This window comes from Polyodon spathula, chromosome 1, assembly GCF_017654505.1.
Source record: "Polyodon spathula isolate WHYD16114869_AA chromosome 1, ASM1765450v1, whole genome shotgun sequence".
In the NCBI taxonomy this organism is placed as follows: domain Eukaryota; kingdom Metazoa; phylum Chordata; class Actinopteri; order Acipenseriformes; family Polyodontidae; genus Polyodon; species Polyodon spathula.
Genome location: NC_054534.1, coordinates 84,720,577 through 84,745,164, shown reverse-complemented (window position 1 = coordinate 84,745,164; position 24,588 = coordinate 84,720,577). Strand labels below are relative to the sequence as shown.

The following is a 24,588-nucleotide window of genomic DNA, read 5'->3' as shown; positions in this document are numbered from 1 at the left end:
GTCACAGCCTCCTTCCATACCAAAAAGAGGAGGATCAACATGGATGTCATCGAGTGTTACGCACCAATGAATGACAGTGAAGAGGAGGACAAGGAGGACTTTTACAACAGACTGCTTACCATTGTACAGGACCGCCCAGGACAGAACATCATCATCGTCATGGGTGACTTAAGCGCCAAAATCGGCAGTGACAACAGGGGCTATGAGGAGGTCATGGGGCAGCAGGGGCTGGGTGAGATTTATGACAACAGGGAGAGATTCGCTGACCTCTGCGCCACAGGCAATCTGGTCATCGGAGGAAGCTTCTTCCATCACAGAAGGATACACAAGGCGACTTGGATATCACCAGACCTGTCGACAGAGAACCAGATTGACCATGTGTGCATGGGGAAGAAGTTCAGAAGATCTCTTCAGGATGTACGTGTCAAACGAGGAGCAGACGTTGCTTTGGACCATCATCTCCTTGTTGCCCGGTTGCAGCTCAAGTTGAAGAGGAATTGGATAGGAGGGACCAACCAACACCAGCGTTACAACACTATGCTCCTGAAAGACCCAACCAAGCTAGAAGAGTTCACCATCTCACTCTCCAACAAGTTTCAGGTCCTACAAGAGCTGCTAGAGGAAAAGACCATCGACGAGAAATGGCAAGGAGTAAAGGAGGCACTATCATCAACCTGTGAAGAAGTCTTGGGCCTCAAGAAACACAACCAAAAGGAATGGATGTCTGTAGAAACTTTGAAGGTGACAGAGAAGAGGAAAATGAAGAAGGTGGCAGTCAACAACAGTCGCACGCGAGCTGGAAAAGCCAAGGCACAGGAAGACTATTCTGAAGTGAACAGGAGCGTCAAGAGAAGCATCAAGAAAGACAAGAGCAACTACATAGAGTCACTGGCAACAGAAGCAGAGGAAGCAACTCACCAGGGAAACATGCAGGACCTGCACGCCACCATCAAGAAAGTTCAGCAAACCAGAAAGACCCGTGAAGGACAAGGAAGGGAGGACAATACCAGATGAAGAGGGGCAGAGGAACAGATGGGTGGAGCATTTTGAGGATCTGCTGAACAGACCAGCTCCACAGGAACCACCGGATATCCAGCCAGCTGATAGAGACCTGCTAATCGACTGCAGTATACCTACTAAGGAGGAGATCCGCATGGCCATCAAGCAACTAAGGAATGGCAAGTCTGCAGGACCAGACAGAATTCCAGCAGAGGCGCTGAAGACTGACATAGAGACCAGCGTGGAGATGCTTTACCCACTCTTCAGCCAGAGCTGGGAAGAAGAGCAAGTTCCTTCAGAGTGGAAAGAGGGCTACCTCATCTAGCTCCCAAAAAAAGGCGACCTCAGCTCTTGCTCCAACCACAGAGGAATAACTCTGCTGTCCATCCCAGGAAAGGTGTTCAACCGAGTCCTACTGAACAGGGCGAAGGACGCTGTCGACCCCCAGCTCTGAGATCAGCAGGCTGGCTTTCACAAGGATAGATCCTGCACTGACCAGATAGCGATGCTGCGCATCATCTTGGAACAGTCACTGGAGTGGAACTCGCCCCTCTACGTCAACTTTATTGACTATGAAAAGGCATTCGACAGCATAGACAGACAGACCCTCTGAAAGCTGCTGAGACACTATGGTGTGCCGGAGAATATCATGAACATCATCTGAAACTCCTACGAGGGGATGACCTGCAGGGTGGTCCATGGCCGGCAAATCACCGACGTCTTCCAAGTAATGACAAGAGTGAGATAAGGATGTTTGCTGTCGACTTTCCTGTTCCTGTTCATGATAGACTGGGTTATGAAGTCATCAACAACCCAAAAGCGGAATGGCATCCAATGGACACTCTGAACACAGTTGGACGACCTTGATTTCGACGACGATCTGGCCTTTCTCTCCCACACCCAGCAACAGATGCAGGAAAACACCAGCAACGTTGCGGAAACCTCAGCTTGCTTGGGCCTCAACATCCACAGGGGGAAGAGCAAGATCCTCAAGGTCAACATAACAAATACCACACCCATCAGGCTGGAAGGTGCGGCGCTAGAAGAGGTGGAGAGCTTCACCTACCTTGGCAGCATCATTGACAAACAGGGTGGGACAGATACTCATGTTAGAACCTGAATTGGCAAGGCAAGGGCGGCTTTCCAGCAACTGAAGAACGTCTGGGGATCCAGAGACCTGACAGTCAACATCAAGATCAGGATCTTTAACACCATTGTGAAGCCTATCTTACTTTACGGAGCCGAGACCTAGAGAAACAATGTCACCACCATGAAGAAAATCCAGACTTTCATCAACACCTGCCTCAGAAGGATTCTGCGAATTCACTGGCCAGACAGAATTAGTAATGAACAACTGTGGCAGCGGACAAGACAGCAGCCTGCAGAATAAGAGATCCTCCAAAGACGCTGGAGATGGATCGGCCACACGCTCCACAAGCCTGCATCCAGCACCACAAGGCAAGCCCTCACCTGGAACCCACAGGGGAAAAGGAAGAGAGGTCGCCCAAGGAATACATGGCGCCATGACCTGGAGGCAGACATGAAGAGGACAGGCCACACCTGGGGACCGCTGGAGCGATTGGCTCAGGACCGGGATGGCTGGAGAGCATTTGTTGGCGGCCTATGTCCCAGGCAGGGCAACAGGCGTAAGGAAGTATTTTTTTACTCAATCTGGGATTGAGTGTTTAAGAAGTTGTGAATAATTGATAGTTATGTAATAGAAATATTGAAGTATTTGAAGTATTTAATTACCTAGCAACAGTACATTCTGACATCTTAAAGGGTTGAATTGAGTATTTCTTAGGCCACCTCAAAGTTATCACCAGCAACAGTACAATTCCTATGTAGTTTTCTCCCTTAAGTGACAATGAATAACGCACTTTAATCTGTCTTCTGTTAAAACTCCTATCCTCAGCTTTTGCTGCTAGAATGTTATTATGGTAGCAGTCCTGTATGGGTGTACTGTCTCAACAACACCACCCTGGCCTGGGCTCTGGTTAATGGAAGCTGTTCAGAGCAATCTCTGAATTTAGATTCAGATTCTTGGTGCTGTCCTATGTTCCCAACCAAACCATCTGTTTGTTATACAAGACATAAGGTTAAAGCATCTTCCAGTTTTTTTTTTTTTTTTATAATTTAGTGTGCCCAATTATTTTACCCCCAATTTTGAAATGTCCAGCAATTGTTTCGCTTACCGCAGCAATTCTCCATACAAATTTAATGCTCACAGATTGTTTTTATGATTTTTTTCTCTGAATTTAGAATAGCCAATAATCTTTAGGCTCAGTTCACTGTTGTCCACCCCCATGCTGACTCGGGAGCAGCGAAGATGAACACACACTGTCCGCCGAACCGTGTGTCGTCAGCTGACTGCTTCTTTTTCACACTGCAGGCCCACCATGCAGCCACCTCAGAGCTACAGCGTTGGAGGACGACACAGCTCTAGGCAGCTTACAGGCAAGCCCACAGTCGCTTGATCAGTCTACAGGGGTCGCTGGTGCTCAATGAGCTGAGGACACCCTGGACGACCTAAGCCCCCTCCTCCGGGTCAATTGTCTGCCGTCCTCTGGGAGCTCCTTTCCATGGTCAGCAGTGGAACTCGAACCGACGACGTCCAGGCTATAGGGCGCATCCTGCACTCCACGCGGAGCGCCTTTACTGGACGCGCTACTCTGGAGCCCCCTTTGCTGTTTTTACACACAGGAACTTGAGAGCAGATGTCACGAGCTACCGACCTCTGGAGGACAAAGGCAAAATCTGCAGGTGTCCACTTTTGCGCTCACTTCCCTGGTGGTTTTGCTTCTCTAACCTGTGGGAGACCCAGAGTCAGTGCGATGCTCCATTCAAAATCTCAAGTGAGGACTGGTTACTTCGCACAGCCAGGACGTAAACTTGCACTGTATGACTCGCCCTGCACACCACATCGCTGTGCTTTGACCAGGTGAGCCAATCGGAGAGCCACAAACAACAAAACATCTAAGCACCTACAGGGTGTTTTCAGAGTACTGTCCATTGCCGGAAGCTTATCGGGGTGTGGACTGTGTGAAACTAGGCATTATACTGACTTCTGGATGTATTTAGAGGGCTGTCAATTAATTGCAGTTAACAGCTGCGATTTAACAAGTTAATTTTTTGGGAGGTTCATTTTTTTAACCCACATTAATCGAACTAATTGTCCCTCTTAGCATACCGTATTAAATTTCCTGCTGCGCCATCTTAATACACTGAATGTATGCAGTCATCATTTGAATATAAAATTAGTAACGGAACCGCAATATGTAGCAAAGCACTCAAACTGAAGGACTTAAATAGGGTTACGTGTATCTACTGTCAAAGTGAGTTCCAGTATCACAGAAGTTCATTTAGTCTGCTGTATCACCTGCGTGCTAAACATGCTTTCACTTCTTAAAATAGACTTTCATGTAGTTCTTCTGCTACAGACAACAACAATACAACAACAAATTAAATCTGCCATCTGCCGTTTTGACAGAGCACTCTTTAAACATTCAGGATCAATGCAAACCCATGAATCAAGCTCAGTACGATACAGTGCTGTTGCAAACTCAATAGCTCCTGACTGCAGCCCCGTTAACATTGTAGCTTTGTTTTATTTCAATAACCACGTTTATTTTTAAATGATATTATTTGACGTCCTCGGTGGACAAGGTAAGAAATAGTCACTGCACTGAGACTTCAGTCTCTTTTGCATTGAACCCGAGATGTGACCCCGCGAAGTTGCCGGTACACCTGTAACCTATCGTTCCCTTTCAATTCGAAGATGACTGCCAAAACAATACTTCTGGGAAAGTATACCAAAGCTGTCACAAGGCAGAATGAGTGGACAGCATATGAGGGACATCTCACTACTGCTACCTAGCGTTGATGGTGTGAGTGTGCAATCTCAAGGACATTATTGAAGGCATTAAGGGGTCTATGACATTAAGTTGGTGGAACTTGGTAAATGTATGCAGAGTAGCCCAGCTAGCCACAGTACAAATATCAGTCAACAAGGCACCTCTAAAGAGGGCCCATGACGTAGCCACACATCTGGTAGAGTGCGCAGCCGCCCTCCTAGGTGCGGGCAGGCCAGCATTAGTTTATGCAGTTAAAACCAAGTACACAATCCAAAGGGACCATCAATGCTTAGAGAGGACTTGACCTCGAGATCTTTCACCATGACAGACGAAAAGCTGATCAGACTGAAGCAACGCTCTCATTCTATCCACATAACCTCTCAATGCCCAAACTGGCAGAGGGAATTCAAACTCCTATCCGTCCTCTCCGCAAAGGGAGGGGGGTGGAAAGCCTCTAGTTCCACTGACTGTTTCAAGTGAAAAGCTGTAATCACCTTAGGGAGGAAAGCAGGGTTTGTGAGCAATGATACCCTGTTTCCATTGTCTCAAATACGCATACAGGAAATGTGCATGGACAGTGCCTGTAGCTCACTGGACCACTTAGGGGAGGTGATAGCTAATAGAAAGGCTGTCTTCATAGAGATATTTCAACTCTATGGAATGTATGGGCTCAAACGGGGCCTTAGTGAGAGCCTTCAATACCATGTCTAGACTCCATTCGGGGAAGACGTCGCCGCCGAGCACCCTTTACAAAATGAGTCGCCAGTATATGAGCGCTCGGGGATACTGTGTCGATGGCATGCAGATATGGCTGCTAGGTACACTTTCAATGTAGAGGAGGATTTACCCGCCTCTAGCAGATATTGCAAAAACTGTAAAATAATTGCTATAGGGCAATAAATGGAATCATGGTCTCTGACCATGCACCAATTTTGAAAATATTTCCACTTGTAGGTGTACAATGCTCGTGGAAGAAGCCCTAGCGTTCTGTAGTGTACTACTGTGTCTGAGAGCCCTAAGGTGGACAGACCCACAGTTGGAGTGTGCCTGGTTCTGGGTGCCAGAGGGTGCCTTTTGTCTGACTGAGGAGATCCATGCACAGTTGGACAAGGACATGTTGGTTGTGGAGCACAGGGATGAAATGTTGCAGCGTGAGGTGAACCGCTTTCAGCTCTAGTGCGTTTATTTGCAGGGATGTCCAGTGACCCAATCAGGATCTGCAGACTCCTCTGCCTGCACAGACCGCCCCCAACCGGAGTTTGGTGCATCTGTCGTTGCTACTTGACGGTTGTAAATCACTTCCATCCTGATGCCTCCACCAGCGTAGCGCTTTCCAGCATAGGCAAGACATTGTCAGCCGATGGTGTCTGTCGTGCTTGGGGTGTAGCTGGAAGGTATTGAGTCATGTTTCAAGTGGGAACATGTGAAGTAACCGCAGTTGGATGGCTGACGAAGCTGCGGCCGTCAGACCCAGTCATTTTTGGGCACAACACTAATTGTACTGTGGACCCTAGTTGAAACAGGGCCAGAGAGTTGCGAAATGGCAGCTACTCGCGTCATAAGGGAATCCAGTCGGAGACCTAAGTAGACCGTACTCTGCGCCGGTTTTAACTGGCTTTTTGCATCATTGAGGGTGAGACCCAGCCTCGACAGATGATCCGTCACAATTGCTGTGTGGGCCACTGCTCCTTCCTGGGACTGGGAACAAATTAACCATAAACCAAAGTACGATTCTAACTTTAACGACTGGCTTTAGAACTGTGCTCAGTTTGGAAGGCCAGATAGAGACAGAAAGACTAATCCTTTGTAGTACAGTACACCTTCGCTATAACAAACCTGTCTGGGTCCAAGCCTTTTGTTCGTTATATCAAGGGGTTCGTTATAGAGGAAGGGCAAACAAAATGAATGACAAACTGTTGGAGTAAGTTAATTGTGAATAAAAGTAGAATTACATGTACCTGTTCGTCTCATGCATGCAATATTCTGCCTTTGCTTTATCCTATTCATTAAATAATTAAAATGTAGTACAAAAAGGAAATACAGAATTTAAGATGATCTTTTGATCTTTTATTCCAAATTAACCTGACAGTTTTTTGTTGGTGTTGGTTTCTCTTTAATTTAGTTTTGCTCACAACAGAGATATACCTGCATTACTGCTTTTTTTTTTTTTGCAACATAAAGTTATTTTCTTTTCGAATGCATGGTTACACAGCCTGTGCTTTTTATTTAACAAAAGAGTTGACTTCACTGCAGAGGTGGCGTCCCGTGTTTAGAGACCGGAATGTTGACAGGGTGTGTTTATATGATCTTTTTTATATATATTTTTTATTTGGGGTCCAAGGGCCAGGTTTGTTTTAATGAAGGGCGTTATAGCAAGGGTGTACTGTATATAAAGGATCATGACCGCATTCTGTAGTGGTATATATACTGTATATACTGCATTATGTAGTGTGTGTGTGTGTGTGTGTGTGTGTGTGTGTGTGTATATATATATATATATATAGTGATGGATTGCCCTCTGGTCACACGTTTTTTCCTCCAAATAAATACTTTGACACAGGATGCAAGAAATGCCGTAGCGTTTGTTTGTTTTTTACAATAAAATGAAAATAAACGAAACAAAACCTAACCCGTTCTCGGGCCCTATCTAAACGGTTCTTTCTCTAACTAATAAAAAGGCAGGCTAAGCCTGTTCCCTCGTCGTCAAAACCCATTCACAATCCAAAGCCGTAAACCAAATACCTTTTCCAATAGTTCATTTTTCCACTCTCACAATAATCCACTTGCTCTCCAACTTTCCCAACCAAACTCCTACTATCACCCACCCGAAACATAGACACTCACACCCTTTAAAACATTCTTAATTAATCTGCTAATTAGTCTAAATAAACCTGGACTTCGTCCCGACTCCTGTAGCCACTACCGGGTCCTAATGCCCCAATGTATTGTCTCTGCACAAGAACAACTATTTATTTTAAACCCGATTTAATTGATTTTAATCTCCCTTATTTAACAAGCCATTATCGGTTAACAGTGTACTCATTAACCCATCTTTAGTTTTGATCCCAAACACTTTTTATATTAATTACTTTGTTTACCAGCCAGTTTGTTTACATTGTCTTTTCAATTTTTTTAATCTACCAATCCCTTACAAAATATAACGTAAAACTCTGAACTATGTCCCTTAAGAAAACATTACTGTTGCGCTATACAATTTTTGGTTCTGATTTTCTTTAAGCTTCAGGTTTTGTTGTTGTTTTGTATTTCCAGTTTATGAGTTTTCAGAACAGATGTTTATATGTTATCCTTGATCTGCCTTTAGAAGAACTACTGCTGAGAAACACATTGTTTTGTTCTCTTGTCATATTTTCCTAATGAGAGCCTTGGGTTATGCTCCTCCCATATGTTTGCATTGCTACTGTCATTCATGCAGATCAGAAGTGTTATCAATCTGAGTTGTTTGCCTTTTACTACTTTGTAACTGAGGCCGCTAACATAAGGTAGGGCTTTCTATGGCTAGACATTTGTCTCAGCTCGTTTCAACTGATAAATACTCTTTTGAATTCCACAGAACAATGGGTAGACTAGGCTGTCTAAACTAGTTGTATTCGCACAGGTGAGACGCACCCTGATAGTCATATCTACAGCTGCAATTTACATAGGAGGGATGGGATCAGTTTCCCTTTACTTTTAACGAAAGGTGCTTATATATATATATATATATATATATATATATATATATATATATATATATATATATATATATATATATATATATATATATATATATATAAAATACAGTGCCAAGAAAAAGTTTGTAAACCCCTTAGGATTTTTACATACTTCACATATTTCAAACATAAAATAGATAATAACCTGATTAAACAAATGACACAAAAACATGATACTTTTTCAACATTTATTTATTCACAAATTATTCAACATTTAATATCCATGTGTGAAAAAGTATGTGAACCTTTAGATTCAGTAACTGGTGGCACCCCCTTGAGAAGCAATGACTTCAACTAAGTGTTTCCTGTAACTGTTGGTCAGTCTTTCGCATCAGTTTTGAGGAATTCTGGCCCATTCCTCCTTACAGAACTGCTTCAACTCTGTGATATTTGAGGGCTTCCTTGCAAGGACAGCTCGCTTTAGGTCCTGCCACAACATTTCGATGGGGTTTAGGTTTGGACTTTGACTAGGCCATTCTAAAACGCATAATTTATTCTTCTGCAGCCATTCTTTTGTAGATCTGCTTGTATGTTTAGGATCATTGTATTGCAGCATGATCCACTTTCGGTTCAGCTTCAGCTCAAGGACAGATGGACTGACATTCTCCTTTAGAATCTTCTGATACAATGCAGAATTCATGGTTGTGTCAATGATGGCAAGCCGTCCAGGTCCTGAGGCAGCCCCAAACCATCACACTCCCACCACCATGCTTGACGGTTGGGATGAGGTTCTTCTGTTTGAACGTAGTGTTTGGTTTTCGCCAAACATAACGTTTCTCACTGAGGCCAAAAAGTTCTACCTTTGACTCGTCTGTCCAGAGAACACTGGTCCAGTAGTCTTATGGATCATTTATTTGCTCTTTGGGAACGTCAGACGAGTTGCAATGTTCTTTTTAGAGAGCAGTGGTTTCCTCTTAACTATCCTTCCATGAACACCATTCTTGTTCAGTCTTTTTCTGATAGTTGAGTCAGGAACATTCACATTTGCCAAGGCAGAGTGGCCTGCAGATCCTTGGATGTTACTCTGGTGTTCTTTGTGACTTCCTTGATGATCTTCTGGTTTGTTTTTGGAGAGATTTTGGTAGGAAGACTGCTCCTGGGTAGAGTGACTATGAAATGAACTTTCATCATTTGTAGACTATCTGTCTGACAGTAAATTGGTGGAGACCTAAATCCTTAGAAATGGTTTTGTAACCCTTTCTAGACTAATGAGCATCAATAATTGTTTTTCTGAGGTCCTCAGAGAATTATTTTGATCGTGGCATGACGTGTTTCCACACACCTGTATGGTGAAGACCAAATTCACAAAGTGTCTGATCTTTATATAGGATGGGGGCTCCCAAACTCACCCTTGAAGATGTATCTAATTATTTAAACACCTGATTATAATTATCCCCTTAATTGAGCTGATAAAAACAGGGGTTCATTTACTTTTTCACATACCCTGAATCTTAATTACTCATTGTAATTAAGATTTTTTTTTTCAAAAGACATGGAATTGGTTAATATAAACTCTATTGGATAGTTAAGAAATGAGTTACAGGAAAATAATTCCATCTAGGGTTTCTGTGACATCATACATTAGGAGATCGAGGGTCGAGTGATTTATACAGTGTCACAGAAACCCCAGGTGGAATTATTTTTCTGTAATTCACAGAAGAGGCCCATCCATTATTTTGTTATAATATATGGATACCCTTGTGATGCTAATATTAAAGGAGATGAGGTTCAGCAGTACAGTTGTTTTTTTGTTTTTTTTTAAACGTAGTGTTTAAGTGCTGTACAGATGTTCTGTGTCGTTATCCGTTAGTGCTTTAGCTTTGTTTGGATGATTGCCTTTACCTTGTTTTAATTTCCCGTTCCTCTCCAGTTTCTCTGAGATACTAATGTACCAGCTTTGCATCATTTTTTTTTTTTTAAGGTAGTCTCATTTTATTAGTCATTAATGAACATTTCTGTACTGTGGGTTGTTGAGTGACTGAAAACGAGGCATTTTGTGGTCTTGAGGAGTCGATTGGGTCAAAGTTGAAGTATATTCTCCTCTAGAGGAATTATCACTTTTTGACGTCACAACTGTGGTATTATGCCTTTTTTTTCAAATGGCTCAGGATGCAAATATAGCCTTCATCCATGTATTTATTTGTATAACCCTAACCCATTATATATAGAGGCAGGGAGAAAGGCCTGCGTGTAAATAGTGTGTTGTATTTAAACCAAGATAAATTATTTTAAATGTAAGTTTGGGGTTAATGTCATCCCTGCCAAATACACATGTGAAATGTGTATGGGTATTGATTTAATAAGTGATCATCAAGCAAGTCCTAGCCACATAATATAAAAGGGGAACTAAATCCTTTGTCTGGAGGAGGTATTTTAGGAGAAATGCAGAGAGTAGAAGCGGTGCTCTCTGCTATTGCACCTAGATAGCATTGCTTGGATGCAGGTTTCATTTTGTTTGTATTGTTGTTTTGTTTGTTTAAACCTTTTTATTTTGCTTTTAATTAAAGTGCGCACCTGCACTTAAACTGCAGCCATTATGTTTCCTTTTTGAGCGTAACTAGCCTGGGCCACTGCGCTTTTTACACTGGTGTTAGAAACGGTTAGCGCCCTCTGGAGACTCAGAAAGGAACTGAGAATTTTTTGTTTCTTTTTTTGGAAGACTGGCATGGCCAGCAATGTCGATTGGAGGGAGAAGAGGCTCCAACCTGCTATGCTTGTGCAGAGTTTGGGTGTTATGGAGGCTTACCATAAAGATGAGGTCGACTGTCCAGAGAAATGACTTTGCCTGGTGACCCAACAGCAACTGCTTGCACATACTCAAGAGAAGGACCCGTATGCATCCCAAGCACAGTGGGAAGGCGGAATGGATGCCCTCCTCAGTTGCCTGGATGGCCAAGGTTGGTGCCTTGCATGTGGGGAGTTCAGGCACATGGTGGCATGCTGCCCCTCCAAGATGAAGAGGAGGAGCTGCCAGCTGACATGCCTAACAAGACGGAGCTGGCGGCCCTAGAACAAAAGAAAGGGAGGAGCTACCATTCCCTGAGCCGTTCCGAGAGCCAAAAGGGAAGCCTGCACTTTCGACACCCGTCTGCGTCAAACCGATCCTCTCTCGCTGGTCCTTGGTCTGGACCAACCCGCCCTCCAACCCACCCACAAAAAGCCACAAGAATAAAAACGGATGGGTACTTGTGGGGATACGGCTGGGGCTTAAAAGGGGGGATTTTTGAAGGGGGCAGGTGGCTGATCGAGGCCATGTGTATGTTTCACAATATGTATGTATGTATGTAGCAGGGGGAAAGCCCTACGTGTAAATAATGTTTAACAAAGTTTAATTATTTTGAATTTAAATTTTGAAGGGGTGGTGCTAATGCCTGCCAAATACACGTGTGGAATGTGGCTGGGTCTTGATTGGTATTGTTGTGTGTATTCTTTCGTGCAGCTTAGGTTAAATGGAGTACACAACAAGAGATTATAGCAATTCAAACACATTTATTGCCTATGCAGGGTACACAATGTCAGCACTCACCGAAAGGCAGGAGAAGGCAGTTTTTATTCTTAATTTGGATAATTCCTCAGTTGCAGAACTCGCAATGGAGTAACTAACTAACACAACAAAAATTTCTTCGAACTTGTTCGTCATGTCTGGCAGAGCAGCCTTTTTATTGGCTAGCCAGCAGACAGACTATAACACTAAAACTGCAACAAGCATTCATTACAGTATGAAAGGGATGCCAATCCTTTGTTTGAAAGTAGAGAGAACAACCTTTAGTGAAGGCCACTTCCCAGCCTAAAGGTACACATTGTTTAAGACTTGTGTTTTGTTTGAACCTTTTATTTTGTCCCCTGAGCCTTTTGCTTTGTTTATTTTGTTTGTTAATAAATGTGCACATTAATGCTTTCATTGCTGCTTTCTGTCTCTTGCCTCTTTTCCACTGTACAACCTAACCGCGCTGGGGCCATACCAAGCCATCATGGTGCAGTCAAGGAGAGGTTAATTACGTCACACGCAACGAAATACAGTTGTTATTAATTATTGTTACTAACTAACTCAGTTTGCCAAAATATTCGCAAGCAAACAGTGTTCAAAAATGAACAGACCAATGGTACAGCTGTATCTTGCATCGCTGTATTTTGTAGGAATTTTTATAATCCACAAATTTTACTGATTACATCGACTTAAGAAAGTTCAATTAATTCTGTTGAAGGGGAAAAAAGAAGGTTTTATTGCCAAAGATATCCTGTTTTACGGGTAGTTGTTTTTTCTGGAGTTTTTTTTTTTGGGTGCTTAAAAAAAGAAGCTGCGCGAGAGCAACGAGAGACATAGTTGTGTGTATGATACAGCTGTATTTTGTTTTACTATATTTTTGTAAATAAGTTTAGAATTTAATTTTTCTGCATTTCTTTTTCTTTATATTAGTATAATAAAGGTCAAGGATGAGAAATTTGTGTTTCTGAGTGTGTGAGTTAACTGTACCGTACCTACGGTTTATGCCCATTTGCTTCAAATTGAAATTCGGGTATTAACGTTCTAATTTCTGACACACGACTCTATATCGCCCTGAACACTTTTATCTGCCCACAGAGAAACTAGAGCCTTCACTTCCTCAGCGTCCCAAGGCTGTACATTTCTCCCCTCAAACTTGCTGCCCACCATGTTGTTTCTTGTTTGTCTTTCTGGAGTGTTCTGAAACATAATGACAAAAATCCTTAATCCCACCCCTGGCTCGGCTCAGCTTGCAGCCGGATTCAGATGTTGGAGGCCGGAGTTTCAATGTTTAGTTCTCAGCTCGGCTTGACAAATAGCCAGTGGAGAACCTCCCGTACCCGTACCATACAGAGTCCACACGGGTCGGATGTACCAGTGGAGAAGAGGTATCTGTCTCCCTCCTGCCAGTAACTTACCTTGTCAGCTACACTACTCCATTTCACACATCTGCACCTGCAACACATACACCCACTAGGGGTGCCACCGGTTTGGGTGGCAGGAATGAACAAGCCCAGACACCCTTTTAAATGAAATGCATTAAGAAACACCAGCCTTCCTTTTAATATTTTCTTTGACATACATTACTTGGTTAAATGATTTCCACTATCTTATTAGAAATGTACTGTTTAGAATTGATCTGTACAGTCTACTTTGTCCATGCTAGGGACAACGAACGTATCCACATGATGTAAACAATCCAATTGAGCAGTTGCAGTCATGTGACCTCAGCAGCATACTGTTGGTTAAAAAGGCCGCGGTGGATAATGCAAAAACGGTATCTTCCACAGCAAATGTTATGCATTTGCAACCACAGAGCACAGTTCTTACCTCACAGGAATTAGAAAGTTATCAACGTTTAACATCTTTCGCAATTAAAACAAAGTATATGACATTTGTAATAGAAGAATAACTTTGTATGGGGATAAAAAAAAAAAAAAAACATTGTTCTACAAGGCTCAGAACTGGAATCTGTAGATGTTTTGTTCCTGTAATCAACTTCAGCGAGTGACAGCTAAAAGGTTAACCTAAGAGAACATATGAAAGCTTACAAACGAGAGGAGGCCATTCGGCCCATCTTGCTCGTTTGGTTGTTAGTAGCTTACTGATCCCAGAATCTCATCAAGCAGCTTTTTGAAGGATTCCAGGGTGTCAGCTTGTGGCAAAGTGCCTGCCCTTGTGTGTATTTTGTGTTGTATGTTGTGTGTTCAGTGAGTGGAGAACGGGATTGGAGACAGAGGTAATAATAATAATAATAATAATAGTAATAATTAAAAACATCAGCTGACCGTGTTTGTTTAGTGTTACTCCACATCTCTCTTTGTTTATTTCCTGGTTCCTGTTTCTGGTCTGACGTCCCCCACTTCATCCGTCTTTGTGGGGGACGTCAGACCAGTAGGATTACCAGCGCCTCCTAGACACAGACCAGAGCAGGAACCGCAGTTTCTTGTTTAAAAAAAAAACAAAAAAAAATTGACTAACACTAAACAAACACGGTGAGCTGATGTTTTTAACTATTTTTCTTCTTCTTCTTCTTCTTCTTCTTCTTCTTCTTCTTCTTCTTACCTTCTTCTCATCCACTGAACACACAACATACAACACAAAATACACACAAGGGCGGGCACTTTGCCACACAGCTCCAGCAACATTACTGGGGAGTTGGTTCCAGACTATACTAAAGGACTATGCTGTGCCAAAATGAGCACAGCATTAACAATATGTAAGGTATGTGCACAACATTTTTTTGTTCAGTTTTCAAGTAGCCTAAATTTACAGGTAGATGAATGCAGTTTGCATTATTGTGCATTTAAATACTGGTATGTTATAAATTATGATGGTTCTGCATGATTAATGTTCTACCGAGATCTGGTGATATTGTGTTAAACTGTATTGCAATATGCAGTTTTGATAGACCAAGGCTGACTGAGAAATATGTTTGGGTTTGGTCTGTGGAAAAGGTAGCAACCGTAACACCAACACACATTTCAAGTTACAGTTACACATTGGTTCACATCTCTTGCAAACAAAAACGTGTAGGAACACACAAATTGTCATACTAGTAGGATTTTTTATAAAAATGCAAAAGGGGAGTCATTTATCATGGGCGGATTCGGGGAGGGGGTTCCGGGGGGTCCTGGTGGTCCGGACACCCCCCCCCCCCGTTAAAAATGTAAAAGTATTGTTTACTTTAACAGTATGTTTCGTATCAGATATCCCCCCTTCATGATAGTCCTAAAGTCTAGATCTGCCCCTGACTAATATTGTTCAGTATTAAGGGAGCTTGAATACAGTTTTGGTAGCAAACATAACAGTTCCCTCTTGTGGCTATCTGTAGAATGACAATGATGGTTGCTACATAACTTTGTTGTTGTACAAAAGCTAAGATAAATGTTATGCGCATACTGCAGGTTTAAAAAATTGGTCTTCCTGGTTTCTCAGTATTCTTATTAACATCATCCACATGTTTTGCTGAGCTTCAAGATGACATATGATCTAATCACAATGACTTGCCATTTATTTACCCTTTATTTAAAACATAATCATTAAACTTCTGGAGAGAAATTGCCTGTGTGTTTCAAATGGGTATTGTAAACAGCCACTGAAGGGCTGAGTTACATGCTTTCTAAACTCCAGTGCTTGATTAGCAGGCCAGCGTGTATCTACTGTATCCAGTCTATTCATATAGTAATTAATTGCATATTGTTGCACAATGTTTTTGGCAAACATCCACATCACTCATTATTTGATTTAAACAGATATGTGGAAAAACCGACCTCTTCCCAAAAATGACTGTGCAATTAAATTGACGGTATATCTCTGCTGTTATTGTACTGAAGGTAATCACTTTCTCATGACATGACAATAGTTAAAATAGAGTACTGAAAACAACTGTATTGTTTTGTAAAAAAATTCACATATAGAGGGACATATTAATATACCTGCAGCATACCAACTGTAACCCTATACATTTACAAGTGTATAAATGAGGATCGCAGCATCTAATACTTTCTCTTCTCAAGAATTACAGGGTTATGTATTAATAGAAACAAACATCTAGTACTAAAGATTTTGTAATATGTATTAACCTAGAAAACAGATGCTGTTGTCTATTTTAGCCAACTAAAGTAACAGAATCAGGGGCCCAAGACACACAAGCTGTCTTGCGGTGTTAAAATGGAACGGTTTCTATGACGAAAGATATACTCCTACCTAGATATTCAAGAGCAGGATGCTTGCGTATGCCGTAAAACTCCGGCACCATCAAATTCCAGTCATTCCTTGTTGTGCTCTTGCTGACTGATGCCTATTTTTATCAAATAAGCTTCTGTTTGTATCAGAGAATAGACATGATTCACTACCACAAAGTGTTTTCTTGGGGTGAGGGGTGGGTGAGGAGGGTTGTATTATTCCACCATTTTGTTCAGCTGCTGCTGCTAATCTTCTCACGTAGCCGAAATGCACACAACAGTCTTCCCCTGTAGAGGCTGGCATGTGGTGACCTGTTAGTGCACCATGATTGCTGTGGCTGATCTCCAAGCCCTTATCCACAGTGAAGGCCTGGACAATGTTGTTATTACCAAACACAATCCAGCTCTTAAAGGGCAGCAGGAGTCCTTAAGTGTTCCTTGAATTCAAACAGAACTGTGTCTTCCTGCAGTACAAATCATGTTAGCTATTTTAGGGACCCCGTTCAATAAACAACCTGCGAAGGATCTTCTCAAGCAGCTCTAAATGGCAACCTGAGCCATTTTCCACTACCCTCATACAGTAAGCCTGGCTCCTTAACCTGTTGTGCCTGTGGGCTAGGCTACGGTCCACTTTAAAAGATAATGGTTCAGGGGGTGCACGAGTGGCTTGGCTGGTAGAAGTGCAGCCACGTGATACACAGGGTGAGTCATAGAGCGCAGGTATGTATTATTATTTTTATCTTAGGAAATGCCTCTCTTTGTATTTGAGCTGCAGTATTGCGATGTACCTGTGCTGGCCCTGTGGGCACAAAGTGAATAAACTAAAACTACACTTTTTTTTTTTTTTTTACATTTTATTTAAAGCTAAACAAAAATAATAATAACATTAAAAAAACGCAGCTTACATGTGTTCCAGAATCTATCAAATGCACAGATTCCAATACATTGTTACATGAACTCTACTGTTCAGGGATCGGGGACACAAACAAGAAATCCAATTTTTTTTTTTATTATTATTATTTTTTTAATTATCCCCTTCTGTTGACAAATTTCATAGATTTTTTTAAAACAAATGATTTGCATAAAAGTGTACTGGGAAATTAAATCCTATGCATTATTTATTTACACTTATGCATCCTCTGAATTAATACTGAAAAAAGAAGTCCTTTTAAAATCCTGTTCTGTATGTTCACAGGGATGTAAGGGTTAGATAAACATCAGTCGCCATCTGGAGCGTTCTGTTTATTATGGATGTTTGCTTTTTACTGACATCAGTAGCTCCATCCACAGTAATTCTGAATGTTTTAGTTTCAAATGGTGAAGCATTGAACTTTTGTTTTTGTGGTACAGCAATTTTGTTTGGCATAATTATTTACATACCACAGTTTTTATGGTTCCTCAAAATACTTCTAAACTTGGCTTTGCCTCGTTCCTTTGTTTAGAGATGACTTGTTGTTAAAACTATACAACAAATGTCAGAAAAACGATGGTCATTAACTTTATTACACCGTGGACTTGATACCATACCACACCTACTACAGCAAGAACACAGAGTGCACCAATGAAGTGCTAGATTGACCAAGAATAAAACCCGCCCCAGTGTCAATCTTTCTGTTGCACCAATTAGAAAAAACTACTTGGAGGCAATTACCAAACTCCTTCCTTTTTATAATAGCAGCCCTCAGCAATCATATATGCGACGGACTACTGTATATGATGATAAATTACTAAAACTAATACATTAAAAAATATGCGTTTGGTGAAAGTTGTCATGTTCAAATGTTTAAAATTCCCATCCCTACAAAATAGCATTAATTATCTGTCCTGGAACCCTCTGGTGATTTGAAATCCAGAAGTAAGCAATCAACGAAGGCGGATTTGGCTTCTTCAGACGGAGACAATTCCTCTGGGTAGTGAAAAAATGGTTGCTTGCTCCAAGCATCAACTCCACTTCCATGCTTGCAGAATTGCAGAACACAACCTGCACGGCTCGGTTTGGAGCTACGTGCTGAGCTTAATTCCTCCTTAACTGCAATATGAAATGATGACGCTGCATACGACCAGAGACTGGAGGATGTGGAACACTCACTTACCAATGCGGATAGCTGCCTCACAGCATTAGAAGCCCGATGCGTGATGCTGGAGACTGAAAACAAGACCTTGAGAATCAGGACTGATGACTTGGAAAATAGAAGTCAGAAGCAGAACCTAAGGATCATTCATTGGTGTTCCAGAAAGAATCTCTCTCTTCACTCTTTTCCTTTTTTATCTTTCACTTAATTCTTTGTCTTCTCTGCAAGGAGCAAGTGGTCACTTTCTACTCTTTTCTGTGGTTAGGTCTAGACATTTCGGTAAACACTGATGCGGTTAATTCAGCTGTTGCAGTGGTTAGGTTTATAAACTTTCAGGGGTTATCCTTATTGTATGCATTGTATACAGTTTCTCACTTTTATTATGGGGATTTCCAATAATAGGAATACTTGCACTGGATGGTGTTCAGTTGACTTTATTAGCTGGAACGCTAGGGGATTTAACCACCCAGTAAAGCGTAGTATGGTCTTATCCTACCTCCAGCAGCTCAAAGTGGGAATAGCTTTTCTGCAGGAGACTCACTTCCATACTGTAAAATTTCAAACTCAGGTGTCCTGTGTCGTTTTACTCCCATGCAAATTGACCATGTCACTGTTATTTTACAATTGATATAAGATTTCCAGGGTATTCGACTCAAAACAATACCAGCCTTCGCAATAAACCATAATGTAATATTAAAATTGGTATGGTCTGTCCTGAGATTCTATAGTTCAGTAAAGCACAATGATTGGGCATAACCAAATTGGGGACGGGTGAAAATACAAAACCTAATTGGTGGGTATTAAAAAAAGGAATGCTTTTAACATGCATTTGAATATTTGTATGGAAATACACATCACTCAAAGGATGAAATGGTTATTGTAGCCTTTGGAAAAGAAGGTACAATGAAATTTCAACCCGGTTCAGTGTTTGCAAATGCACAAAAGCTCCTTCTCTGGCCACAACATCACATTTTATTTTTTAATTTACTGACTTTTGTTCATAAAAACAAATCCATGTCCTGGAGGTTATTAGATGTCGTCAGCTTTTCCGAGTGCACCTGGTTTTAGTCTTCTGTGAATCATGCTTTAAACAGCTGTTATAAAACGGAGACCTATAAGTACTCGACACATTTAAAAAAAAATGTAAAAAATTAAGGATAGACTCTGGAATCTAAACATCAGGTAAGGTAGGTTATTCTTTCTGTTATTTAATTTGTATGTTTGATAAAAGCATAGTAGTGTTTCTAAATGTGATTGTGAGGTTCTTAACAGGGCGATTCGAGTTTGAAACATTTCTGTGTTCCCTGATCAATTTTTGTCCCGCCAGCTTTGTCATTTTAACTCTCTTACCCGCTGACAAATTGTTGAATGAATCTCATCTCAAATGTTTTCTGGACACCAATAATAATGCAGAACATTTTTTGGGAAACTATGGGAAACTTTTAAAGCTTACCTCCATGGACAAATTATTTCTTGCACAGCAAAAATAAATAAACAATGTGCTGAGCATCTCTCAGAGCTGACTAACTTTATTCTACAAGTGGATCAACACTATGCCCCTAATCCTGATCTTTACAAAATAAAAACGGCTTACCCTACAGACAGAATTTGACCTCATAGCTACACAACAAGCAGAACAACTCCTACTTAAATTACACCATGTTGTATATGAGCATGGTGATAAAGCAACCAAAATCTTGGCCTATTGCCTCTGGCAGTCTACTGCAATACGCTTGATTAGAGGTCGGACAAAATCATGCTAAATTACCGTGGACCAGCAAGAAATTAATAAAGATTTCCAAAACTTATATTCGTCCCTTTTTGAATCTGAGTCTCCTAGACCCCTCTTTAGTTGACTAATACTTTGAGAAGCTTTCCACTCCTACAATTGACCAACAATCCAAAATCTCTCTGGAGACCTTCACACAAGCTGAAATTACATAAGCCATTAGCTAAATGCAGAGTGGCAAGTCCCCAGGTCCAGATCAGTTCCCTGCAGTTTTTCAAGGAATGTTCACCTCAACTCTCTCCACTGCAGAGATCTTTGTTCTCAGAATCTTTCATGTCCCTCTCTGCCTCCAATCTTCTGCCAAGCATGTATATCACTTTTATTAAAACATGTGGTTCATATCGACCTATTTCTCTCCTCAATATAGATGATAAGATCCTTGCACACTATAATCTCCTTAGACAAAACAGGATTTATTCAGGGTTGGCAGTAGGCAGTTTTTAATCGTGTTGAGTGGGATTTCCTCAAGGTATTTGTCTATGCCTGCCATAGGCTAATACAGTTTAAAGTTTTACATTGTATTCACCTCTCCAAGGTCAGGTTCACCAGGATGTACCCAGATTTGGATCCAACTTGGGACAAGTGCAATCAGGCTCCTGCTACCCTCACCCATATGTTTTGGTCCTGTCCTCAGTTTGCCTGCTTCTGGACATATCTTTGAGACCCTACAGCTACCTATAAATATCAACCCTCTGGTTGCATTATTTGGTGTAACACTCAATGCCATCGCTTCATTAAATCACTTCAAACTCATAGGTCTCCTTAAAATGGTTATTTTCGTGTCCTGGTCAGGAAATGGCACATTTGACATTAATGGCGACCCCAGTAAAATGGGAATCTGGTACTGGCATGATGTTGCTGTTAAGTGATACCAGTACCCATCAGGCATTCCACACAACAGGGCACAAAACTGTAAAACACTCAAGAATGGCTAGCCCATACCACAAACAAATACTTATTTCCTTTTGTTATCATAGTAGTTCTACGTTTTTGGTACAATTACCCACGATTACTAGCATCACAACTTTTACAAACACCTCTGTTGCAAGAACAGCTGCCTGATCTGTCATGTTTGAGCAATGCTCTTCTGAAACTACTTTCAGTCCACTATCTATCATAGTGGTTCCCAACCGTGGGAAAACAAAATAAAAATAGCATCCTCTCTTTGGCAAGTTCTTTGGCAGAATTTAGAGCCTGGTGACTAAACAGTGTCACACGCTGCAAGTCGTTGCACTTTGAAGCAGCCCCATGTGGTTTGCTCAGCTAGCGTGAAGTGTGTCAGTAATGGATCCCTGGATAAAAACAGGGTCTTAGAAATGCAAGCGAGTGAAAATGAAACAAGTGGCATTGGAGTATAGAGGAGGCTCGTCGGCCGAGGCAAGTGAGGCACGACCTCCCCAAGAATTTCCAAAAGCTAGAAAAAACATTTTGCTATTCTTTTTATTTTTTTCAGAAATTTAATCACAGTTAAGAATGTATATATTAAATAAATATAAGTCCACAAAAGCACTAGTATTATTTAAAAGTCAGAACTCGCTTTCACCAGTAGCGTGAGTGCCTCAGAAAGCTGTCTGTTAGCATAGCAACTCACCACTCTGTGGAGTCTCTCTCTGAAGGCATTGCTATGGTAACCACAGCTTGAGGCACCTATTGGATTTGGAGCAGTTCGAATTTCTGCAATTTACTTTTTTTTTTTTTTTAAATGGCTTTAGTTGAATCTGATAGTATGTGCGACCTGAGGAAAATATGTTTTTAAAATAAGATCCCAAGAAGAGAGATGTTCAATTGTTAAGGACGGCAGAATCACTGGAACTAGCACTGGAAATGTTGAAGAAAGACGGTAAACAAAAGTGGCAAGGAGGGCAAAAATGGCAGGCAGTGCTATGAACAAACTATTGTTGGCCTTCATTCCTTCTTTCAACTAAATAAGGCAACACTATGTCTCTTTGAATGGCTGTAAAACTGTCAATTTCTTGCCACATGACAAGCTGCCTTGTTCGTTTTGAATGAATGATTTTGTGATATTGCATTTATGTCTTTATAGCGAATGTTACACGCTGGTGTCATGTAATGGCTTGTAGAATGAAATACTACATGCTTTTATGGTTCTCATTTGCCAAATGATTATAAAAACTTGTATCCGCAATTCTGTAAGTTGTGTGTTGTTTAAAATGTTAATGTTGCTTTTTTAAATGGGGGTATATTTTACATAGTGACTGCAGTCTATTTGAATGCATTAAAATGCTTCCAGTGGAGGCATATATTAAATCAGATGAATAAAGTAAGTTTACTTTTAGTATGTTAGCCATTGGGTGGGGGTGGTAACAACTATTTTATGATTTGTGTCTCACCTGTTAAAAAAGTCATGAGCCAATGAGTATCAAGTAAAACCTTACAACAGAGACAGACTAAATAACAAAATGTGGGTGAACAGTGATACATACTTAGAAATGGGATTCACTTGGACTAGTAGCAAAGAAGAGCCGCGACCGCTGTGTGTTGTATATTATGAGGTGTTGTCGAACGAAAGTTTGAAGCCAGCTAATCTTTGGCGCCACTTAGAAACGAAACATTGACCCCGACTCCAAAAACGAGTTGCTTGGAAACCCATTTGTCAACGTTGACAGTGAAATGCACACAAAGTTGACATTAAAGTAGGAAGACAGTCTAACAAAGCGCTCAAGCGCTTGATGGGTTGAAATCAAAGTACCAGAGTAGGCTGGATGGTGAACCAAATTTAAGGCTAAAACTGTCATTGCTCCAACCAGACATTCAAGCTGTACCATCACTGAAATGGCAACAGCCATCACATTAGGTAAGTTAATCAATTTCCCGTATGGCATCATTATCAATTGCCACACTAGTGGAAAGCAAAATTAATTGACTTACCTTGTATAATGGCTGTGTGTCATTATGATAGCAGTACATGGTGGTACACAAAATTTTTCAAGGTTCAGAAGGGGTCTGCACATCCAAAAAGGTTGTGAACCACTTATCTATCGTATAGTATTTTTTTTAGATATTAAAGGTATACTGTAATTCCATTGTAATATTCCTGGAGGTTTCTGGATTGGGAATGTCATATCTGTATTAAGTGGATTTTATGAATACCATAAGACTATGCCATCAGAATATATATATATACATGATAACATGCCTCAGAAATGTACGAACTGCTCTAGAGTCAAAACGTAGCATATGATGAAAAAAACACATTAGAACAACATGTTTTTCGATAACTTTAAATAAGCAAAACATTATTTTTCTAAAATAACTTTAACTTTGAGCTAAGGTGCATTACTTCATCACAATATCTTGGCACTAGAGAATAGAGGACTCAAGAAGTGGCTATCCTAGACATCTGCACCTATATTTCTAATCTAAAAACAAATGTTTTTTCATCTTTCCAACATTTCATCTAACCACAAAAAATGGAAGAGACACAAGCATGCATCCCTCTGAAAATAGTGAATAGATGTACCCTACCTGACTACAGGCTCTGGGTTCCCACTGGCCCTGCACATCAGTTGAACCCGTCTTCCTTCTGCCACTTCCTGACTTTTCAGTTTCTGAGTAAATCTTGGAGGAGCAAAAGAACCCATAATATTGTCGCTGCTAGGGGGGGCACAGCTAGGCCAAGAGTGCTCTGCTTTGGCCTTTGACCCACAGGATGACAGGCCTTCATCCACAGGAGTTTGCTTGTTAATCTGTTCTGCTGAGGTACTTGCTTGTAACACTTGGTTCTTGGGAGATAAATACCCACTATCTGGTGATGAAGAATTGTCGTTGAGATTTCTATCTTGTTTCGAAGCAGTCCTGAAAATGGATGAAAGCTCTTCAATAAATGAGGCAGCCCTGTTGCAAAATTCATTCCTGGATGCCGTCTCACTCTGGAATACCTCTTGGTTAACTAGTTTTGGTTTGTCTTCCTTATTCTTAGGAGGTGTCGATCTACGGCAAGTATCAGTTTGAAAACACTGGGATTCAATTTGTCTTGACCAACTGCTGGGGGCTTGTCTGAGGATTGTTCTGAGTGCTGGGTTTTTTGGTTGCATCATGATCATCTGAGGTGATGTCATTGGTCTGTGGTGAATGGAGACAGTTATACTGAGAAGAACCCACTTGAGGATCTGGTTTGGTCTCTTGGAGGGAAGGCTTTTCAGTGAGGCTGAGGAAAGGGGAGTTATAGAAATAGGAGAACTGCTGCTCTGCATTTGAACCTTCAGGGATTTCTTCTTCAGCAAAAGCTTCTCGGGCAAGATCAATGCTTTTGTTGATCTCCTCCTGGCTGAGGAAGGCAGATAGCTCAGAGAAATCTTCATCTGTTTCATCTGGGCAAATTTCTGCTAAGGAATCATAATATAGGTCCTGTCCAGAGACCTCAGGGACCAGCATCCCACAGTGCCCCTCCTGTGCTCCTCTCTCTGCTGAGTAGGCCTCCTTTAACATCTGAGACAGAGGGACAGTCTGAT

At 41.3% G+C, this 24,588-nt stretch overlaps 1 protein-coding gene across 1 annotated transcript in view; it reads right to left on the bottom strand.

Annotated features, from left to right (window-relative positions):
• palld (palladin, cytoskeletal associated protein) overlaps positions 1 to 24,097 on the bottom strand; it is a 160,516-nt gene extending 136,419 nt beyond the window's left edge. Inside the window, exon 1 of the mRNA XM_041264617.1 lies at positions 23,603 to 24,097. Within this exon, the coding sequence (XP_041120551.1) occupies positions 23,603 to 23,718 (116 nt within the window). The 5' untranslated portion in view covers positions 23,719 to 24,097. The remainder of the gene's footprint in view (positions 1 to 23,602) is intronic.
• Between the last annotated feature and the right edge of the window lie 491 nt (positions 24,098 to 24,588).